Raw genomic sequence first — 8,865 nt, forward strand, 5'->3', positions numbered from 1 at the left:
TTTGTTTAAGCATTGCTCGTTGAATTTCATGAATTTTGCCAGTCACTTGAGGCAGTATGAGTGAGTTTGTATTGAAAAGCGGTCTGCTGGTGTGTTATGGTGTGGTTCTGCTGGAGGTTGGAGGAAGGGCATTCCTGTGTTTTTAAGATGAACTGACTTATTGATTGTTTCCGTAGACATGGTTATTGTTGCACTTCACCTGGCTGCAAACAAGCAGGGCAGAAGAAAAAGGCCAAAGATCACGTTTAACTTGCAACTCCAAACCGACCTTTTTCAGTGATAGGTAGATACAACCTTCAGGCCTAGTTGGCATCAGATTTGGATCAATTCAAACAACAAAGTCTGAGCAAGTCAAAGATGAGTTTGTAGTACTTTGGAAGCTCAGTAATCTTGATGTTCACCATAAAATTATACCAGCGTTACTTCTGGCTGTAAGGTCTCCTTGATTGCGTGGGCAGAAGTGCTGCGGGGTCACTGCGCGCTGTCTTTGTGTTGTGGTTTTTTTAATTGTTGGGAGTCTTGGGAACAAAACTTTTCTCAGTCTTTTGATAAAAATTATATACATATTGAGCAGGAATCAACATGAGGTGCCTGCAGCCTAGGTCTTCTACAGGTTAGTAAATGAGCCAAATGGTCTTTATCACCTTTTAATTTGTGAATATTGGTATGCGTGAGTTTTGAAGTCCAAAAAATTGCTTCATTCAGGTGTTTTGTTGCCTATATTCTCACTTTTTTCCACCCCAATGCATCTATGAGTTTCTCTGTTGCGAACAGTTTTTTAGTTTTGCAGTTCTCAAACTAACCTTCTAAGACGGTGAGATGGCATTAGCTTTGGACCAGAGATTATCTTTGAATTCTCCAAGCTAGTTGTAAAACACTGAACGTGGTGTGGAAGCTGAAGTCCAGTTGTTGAATTCTGCTATATTTGTGTGTCAGCATTTCCAAGTGCAATCCAAATGGTTGACTTTGTTCCATACTGAAATTGCATTTATATAATTAGAAATAGAAGTTAAATGTAACGAAAGTTAACCTTCACAATCAGTTGGGAGCCAGATTTCTCTTCTCATCCATAGCAGTATTTATAAACATGCCCAGCTATTAGTTTTAAAAGAGTTTAAAGTGCAGTTTCATTCATTGCTAGTCTATGTTCTTAGGTGTTACTCCATCAAGAGAGGGAATTGTGAGCTTCACTAAAATACAGCAGAAGTAGTTCCCTTAACACTCGTGTACTCCTGAATTGCAGTTTAATCCCCAGATCTTTTACAGTATGTCTAAATTATTCGTGTTCAGGACACTTGTCTGTGAAGATCACATCACAAGTTATTAAATATACCACTATATTGTTGAAAATATGTGGAAATTAGTAATAAATAGTAATGAAAGAATTTTGGGTCACTTAGGAGAAGACACTATAAAAATCTGGTCTACTTTGAGGATGATTGATATTTAAACTTCTAAAAGAAATGTATTTATGTATTAGAAGTGTAAGTTGTTCGTGTATGTCTGGCAGAGTTTTACCTTGACAGGCTATCTATGCGAACTTAAGCAGCTGACCAAAGATTCTTGAACTATTCACTTAAAACATCAGCATCATTCTTTATAGCGAGGCAGCTGTCAAGTGTTAAATGATTTTTGAGGACTAGGAAAAATTGAAGCTGTGCTATATTTTCAGTTCTGCTTTTTCAGGTTTTAGATGCATTTCTGGTAATTCACTTTTAGGAAAACCAGGTAATAGATTAAAATTTGGAAACAGACACAACACTTGAATTAATTACCTTAATTACTCAGCTATTCATGCAAGAGTAGTAATAAAAAGTAAAAAGAAAAAAAACAGAAACCAGGAAGAAGGAGAGAGGATTCTCATTGTAAAATACTTAAAATAGAGCAGCTGTGACTGTTTATACATACGTGATTTTCAAGCAATTTTAAAGCATCTCCTTAAGCCACAGATTTCCTGTTTTCATTTTGGAAAGAGGAGACGTATCCTTCACCTCTTCCGTAGTCAGTACTTTGCTTTTTTAACTAGATGGAGCTGAGTGACATTAATGGAGTTAACGAAGGTACCGACACACTGCTGGTGTGGCCTGGGGTGGCCATTGCCAAGCCGCCGCCTGTTTCTCCTGACAAGTACCTGATTTAGCACCCTGTGCTCCAGCACAAGTCACGGGGCCGTTAGGACAAAATAGTGCCTCCTGTTCTTTTATCAGTGACAAGTTCTGTCCTTGACTCCAGACGAATGAAAAGGTTCATGTGTTGAGCTCAGCTTCTACAGGAGCTTTGGTATTTGTGGGGTTTTTTTGTATCCTCAGGAGCTTCCTCTTCTGTTGTACCCAAAAAGCTATTCCAGGGCTTTAACCTCAGCCAGCATTAACAGTGTGGGCTCAGGTTTCCTGGGTTTGGTCCCTTTCATAGATTTTATTTTTTTTTTCTCTTTTTTCCACCAACTCCACCACTGAGATAATGATGATGGCAGTAGCTGAGTTTTGCGAATAAAAAGAGGACAAATAGCAGAAGAAATTCCTCTGGGGCACAGGAGTCATGTTCCATATCTTAAAAAGATCTTTTTACAAGACTGCATGAAATAGCGATGCTATGGTTCTGTGCAACAGGCTTGTGCAATTTCTTGTACATTTTTGGTTTTGTCTGTTGCTTCTGCTGGCATTAAAATTTCTTAATCTATTTCTGATAACATTGTGTCAAAACCAGAGAACTTAAAGGGGAAAATTACCAAGTGGTTTTCACTTGAGAAACAGGGCCCACTGGAAAGAGAACAGTGGCCCAGTGCTTTCATGAGGTCACGGCTGTCTTTTTTTCTGTTTTATTAAAAAGAAAGTTTTTTTCTTTCTGCAGACTATGACGATGTATATTAATGACTTCTGGAAAGCGGCCCCTCTGCCATCAGCACTCTGTTGGATCACATAAGCTCTTTATAAAGGACTGCAATGCTCCTGCTACACAAACACTGCTGCCCTAGGCCCCCGCAATTTATTTGCTATGATAGGAAAAAAAAAAATTAAAAAATTGAGTTCTCTCTTGAGCTGTCCCTCAAGCTACGTATTAAATACAGTTTCTTTCACGGTGTACACACTGGTAGGGGAATGAAGGAGGAGAAAAGTCAGATTTCAAGGAAAACAAAACATCTAGTTATCAAGTGATTTTTTTTTTTTTTTTTAAAGGTAAACTTTTCAGGAAAAGAACTCAACATTCTAAAAATAATGCTGTCTTCAATCAGCATTAACTAGAAAAATCTCCATCTTTTAAACACAGGTGGCAGTAGACTTTTAGCTTGGTTTCTCTATTTGGGCATTCTTGTTTTCTGAGTAGAACTACCCTCTGTCTCTTCTTCACATCCCCGTTTAAATTGCAGTAGAGTTTAACAGAACTGAAGTAACTGGAACTTACACAAAATTAATTTAAGATCAGTGTAGTTTCAGCTGTTAAAATGGAAAGACTAAAGTTTAAAGAGAAGTGTGAACTTCTTGAAGGACTGTCCTTTTATCAAGAAGGACTGAAACTGTACTGCTGATGGGTTAAGGGAAAACAACTTTGTGCTTTAACATTTTGATGTGAAGTTTCTCAGTATCTCTTGCTGTATCAAACTGACAGAGACGAGGGACAGTTGTTGCTAGAGACAGTAGTGACCTGTACTTAGCAAGGTCTTATTTTCTATTCTTAAAACTCCACAAAATTATGAGTTTCATTGTATCAAGTGTTTATCATCCCACTACAAAGGTGAAGTTCTATTCAAATGGTGGTTGGGTGTTACGAAAGGTTAAAAATGTTTTATAAACAGTGAAACGTGAATGTAATCACTTACCAAATGTCTTTGATGGATTATTTGTTTAACCATTCAATAATGCTGGGAAAATCATAGGTTTTATTTATGAATGCACTTTAACTGGCTCATTCATTTTAAACAGGCATATTTTACCATTAGAAAAATCTACAGATCTGCTGTTTCAAGCACTTTGCTATAACTTAACCATTGTGCATTTTCCAGAAATGTCACTAGATATCACAGTTAACACAGAAAAGCACGCCAGAATGTATTCATTTAGAAAAAAAAAAAGGCATTTATTTATTGTCTATCAGTTTATCAGTTAATCTTGGTTAGGCATATATACATCCAAGCTGGAAAGCAGAATTTGGTTTTGGAATGTGATCAAAGAATCAGATGCTTCTCCTCTGAACCATGTAGCACGAAGTTTTTAGGAATGAAGAGTATAATCCCATCAGGGAGAAGAAGGGTCAATCTAAGGACATCTGTTCCATTCACTGTAGCGTGCTGTTGTACCCAAAAATAAAATGCTGTCTGCAGTAATACTAAGCTTCATCTTGTTAGTGATCTGATCAATTTTACTCTGAGGAGGAAATATGTATAAAAACTACACCTTTTTACTCAGCGTTTCCGTTTCCTGGGGATAAAACTGTTGAAGGTACTTACCTGAATGACATAAATGTGGATTTCCTTGGTGTGGTGTTTTTTTTTTTTTTATGTTACCGGTCTGTGAGAAGCAAGAGTGCTCAGAGAGCATAACTAAATTGTCCTCCATTCTCAGTGTTTCATCTTTCAGAGTGAAAATGTAACTGCAGATGGAAACCACGAGACCATCACAGCAATCAGCAGCAAGAGCAATCCTCCATCCCTCACAAGATGCACAATGGTATACTTTCTCGGCTTTGGTCCGCATCCCTGAGATCTAAACCACTCAACCACTTCGTTCAGGCTGTATTGCTGAGGCTCATACCCCAGCTCCTTTCTGGCCTTCTCCATGCTAAAATAATGCGTGACACCAGTTTTGTAAACCTCTGTGCGAGTGAGGAGAGGCTGAAAATTATAAACATGACCTACAAGAAAATGAACTATTTCAGTAAGGAATGCAAAGAAATAGACAAGGGAGAGAGGAAGACGACAGGTTGGGAACTTGTAACCCAAACCTTCCACTAACGGTCGGAAAAATTCAAAGTTATTTACAGGCCTGCCGTCTGAAATAAAATAGGCTTGGCCTGCAGCTATGTGCTTTTTGTTGGCTTTGAGGGCCTCGGAGGCAAGGATATGAGCCTGAACTAGATTGTCTACATGTACAAATTCTACTAAACTAAGAGGATCTCCATATACAAATTTAAACAGGCCCCTTTCAATGTAACTAACTATTCTTGGAAGATGCCTTTGTTCTCCAGGCCCATAGATGCCTGCTGGTCGGAGAGCACAAGTCCTTAATACACCTTTCTCATTTCCAAGCTCAGCACCGTTTGCCTCCAGCACCTTCATTTCAGCTAAGGATTTGGTCCGGGAGTAGTGATCTGGATGAAGGTGGAGAGGTAGATAAGGCAGAGACTCGTCCCCATTTTCTATAATCTGGCCTCCAAATATCACGTTGTATGTACTTGTATAAACCAGACTTGACACTCCCATGCTCTTGCAGGCTTGGATGACATTTTCTGTTCCTTTCACATTAACATCTTCTATAAGTTTTCGGTTCAGCTGCTCCCTGCCAGACATTCCATAGGAAGCAATATGGAATACGCAGATTACATCTCTAAGAGCCTCTTCCACTTCAGACAGGCAACAGACATCCCCTTGCATGAACTTTATTCCCTCTGGCACAGTTTGAAGTGGCTTCACGACATCAAAGAGAATCACATCAACTCCCTTCTGGTATATGGCACAACCTAAACTAAACCATGATAGAAACCACATGTTACTATACATAGCATAACGATGCATGAAACATTTAACCTGGAGGAGGTTAACTATTTTAATACTGATTTTTTTCCCTTTTTTTTTCTGATGGGAAGATTCAACTGTGATACTTTAGGTACTGACCTAATTTATCATGTTTCATCTATACTTTGGAGAAAAAAAAATAATGGGAAAAAACAGGTGGAACTGCTGTAAGGGAAAACTAAAACCAGAAATAACCAAAGTGCTTTCAGCAGCCTTTTGGACGAACCCAGCTATTACTCTGCTTCTGTCCCCAACAAATGAGCAATAGCAAAGCTCTCAGATGTAACCCCATAGCCAAATATTTTTTAAAAAATCATTGGTTCTATCTTACTGCTTTTGTGCCACCCCAGTTCTGTCAGAACAATAGGTTGGTCTTTGCTGTTGTGTTTGAAATTTACAGAGAAGAGGACTGGGCGGGATGCTCCTAAGCTGGTATGAATACTTTGCCACATGTCTATATTTTCCTCCAACTCACAGGTCTAAACACAGGTATTGACATAAAGTATAAATGTGCTATTCCTTTCCCCCCTTCCTACAACTGTTGTATTTCTACAGTGCTTATAGGGTGAGACAGTGGAGGAAAAAGCCAAGCAGAAGTCAGATGGGTATCTTGGAAGATTCCTCCCCCCCTTCCCTCCTTGAAATTTACCTTTTGGTCATGACTGTAATCTCTCTCACCTAAGTAAGCAGTTGTAACTCTGAAGGTATTCTAGAGGATAGTCTAGGGCTCAAAATGTTGTTTGTTTGTTTTTTTTCTTTACATGGCCTGCAAAGCCATCTACAGTAAGGGGAAATGGATTTCACTGAAATAGGTACCTTATTAACAACTCCAATCCTAAAACATCACTATCCATAAAAATAAATATATTCTTGAGAGTAGAGAGCAGCTGGAGTATTTAATTTATATAGCTAAGCATGTGTGTAACTATTTGCAGGCCATGGCCGACTGTCGAAAGAACTGCACACAAGTGTAGGCTTGCTCTTCTGAGCAGGCTGAAAGATGATGATCTAAATCCCCATTACAGAGGTGACCAGACAGGTAAATGTCTGCAAGTCAGTTGATGCTTGACATTTGGAAATAGAATAACATATTTACTTAAAACATGTTGAAACAGAATAGTATGTTTGTTTAGAACTGAGGTCATGATGAATCAGACAGGGTGAACTGGATCAGGCATCTCAGGCCCACAGTTTTGTGGGTTTTTTTGTTTTGTTTTGTTTTTTGTTTGTTCTGTTTTTACGGACAGATTTTATTGCCTCACCAGCCATAATCTATTAAATTTATTCTTGTATGTAGTAAGTATTTGATGCACTAACCGGAAGCCAAAGTAACCACCTCCTCCAGTAATGAGGACTGTTTCCCTGGCAGTATTTTCTGGTTCCATCCTCTTTCCTTTGGCACTATTTGAGGAAACTGACCTATAAAACACATTGTAAAAATGTACATTAAAACCAATCTGAGTTTTAATACCACTATACATTCAGTTATTCACAGATCTATTTCATGTTTTAATTGAATCCCTTCATTTCACCATCTGCTAGGCGAGGCAGGACCACATTCTGCCCTGTTTTCCTCGGAAGAGAGGTTACAGTCGCAGAAAAGATCGGTGTTGTGAAGAAAGCAAATCTATAGCTGCCGTTACGAAGAGTTAGTTAAGTCTCCAACGTCCCTCCCCGGGCCTTGTTCTGCGGCTACTCCGTGCGCACCGACTGCAGGCGGAGCAGCAGGGCGGCACCGGCCCCTCAGCACGGCCGCCGCGGCCCCCTCACAGCCGACCCGCGGGGAGCGCTGAGGAGCCCCGCGGCGGCAAGGGCTCCCGGGGAGCTGCCCGCCCGAAGCCCGGCCGTTCCCCCCCGGTACCTGCTCTGCCGGCCGCCGCCTTCCCGGAGCGCCGCGCCGCCGCCGCTGGGCTGCACGGGAAATGGAGTTCGGCGGGGGCGGGTGCCGAAGCACAAGATGGCGGCGGGGCGGTTTGGGCGGGAAGCGTGGGGAGGGCGGTCAGGGCGGTCCAGGCGGGAGGCCGCTCGGTAAACTTGGAGTTTTTGCCCCGTTGAACGTCGGTTTGGTGGAGTTTGACAAGTTGCGTCAATTTGTGTGTGGCTGGCAGATGCTGCTTTTCCCCAGCGACACTCAACCAGAGCTTGGCTCTCAGCCTGAGGTGCTTTAAAACGGGGAATCTCCTCTTGTCGTTGAACTCTGAGCCCTTTCCAGCTGTGTCACATCCCGATGCCTGTACTCGTCCCTCAGTGTGTCCCTGCAAGTGCCAGCCCTGGGGCGTGAGGCTCTGCAGAGATCTAGGACATTTGAGAGAGGGGCCTGGTGGCTCAGGAGCCCTTTTGTCCTGGCTGTTTTGGGTTTCGTGAGCAAGTCATTTGGGGAACGTTAGAAAGAACTCAAAACCATGGATTCAGTGTCAAAACTACTTAAAACATGCAGGTTTCTGTTGTGCAGAACATTGACAGACTTAGTATGCCGTGTTTTTTAGTTTGATTGATGGCTGGCAAGAATTAAAACTAAGCAGATTCTAAAAAGAGTTCTGAGAGCATTAAAGAATTTTTTCAGCAATGATTTCTCACTGGTGACCGTCTGTGACTCTTAAATAGCAATCTCAAGTGTTGAGCTTGTGCTGTACAACCTGGCTATGCAGAGCTGCTGCATCTGGGTGGACATGGAGTGTCTGGTTTGCAGAGCATCCTTCACTCATAGCTGATCTCCTTGTCTGTATGGGCAGAAAAGTGGGTTTGAGGCAGCCTTGAAGCATCCCTTAAAATGCTATACAGGCATATAATCAGTGGTGTGTTCATAGAGGTATAAGAATTCTATTTCAGAAGCAGAAAAACCACTTATGTATCCCTAAATACTCAATATAAGAATTCTGTGGCTGTGTATATATTTTCTGGTTTTATGTATAATACCTCAATCTACTTGATGAAGATTTTTAGAAAATTTTCCCAAGTGTTTAGTCATGTGGAAAGTACAAATGAGTCCTGAATCTTCCCTGAGATCTGCTAACACAAAGTGTTTTATCTTTGAGGAGTATCACAGTAGATTATGTCAGTTGATGCCTGTCTCCTGATCAGATTCATTTGAACGGAGTATCACAGAGTTGCAGAGCCATTGAGGTTGGAAGGAAATG

The 8,865-nt window shown here is 40.9% G+C and overlaps 1 protein-coding gene across 2 annotated transcripts; it reads right to left on the bottom strand.

Annotated features, from left to right (window-relative positions):
- Positions 1-460: 460 nt before the first annotated feature.
- On the bottom strand, positions 461-7,665 carry SDR42E1 (short chain dehydrogenase/reductase family 42E, member 1). 2 transcript variants are annotated; one of them, XM_054199080.1, is made up of 3 exons: positions 7,590-7,665; positions 7,046-7,147; positions 461-5,678 (listed from the first exon to the last, which is right to left on the bottom strand). In XM_054199080.1, exons 2-3 carry the CDS (start codon positions 7,111-7,113, stop codon positions 4,571-4,573), a joined length of 1,176 nt encoding a protein of 391 aa, XP_054055055.1. In that variant the 5' UTR covers positions 7,114-7,147; positions 7,590-7,665; the 3' UTR covers positions 461-4,570. The 2 variants fall into 2 exon arrangements, with proteins under 2 accessions (XP_054055055.1, XP_054055054.1); XM_054199079.1 differs by lacking the exon at positions 7,590-7,665 and having other exon boundaries at positions 7,046-7,289.
- Positions 7,666-8,865: the final 1,200 nt, after the last annotated feature.

The sequence above is a fragment of the Rissa tridactyla genome, chromosome 4 (genome assembly GCF_028500815.1).
Source record: "Rissa tridactyla isolate bRisTri1 chromosome 4, bRisTri1.patW.cur.20221130, whole genome shotgun sequence".
Lineage (NCBI taxonomy): Eukaryota > Metazoa > Chordata > Aves > Charadriiformes > Laridae > Rissa > Rissa tridactyla.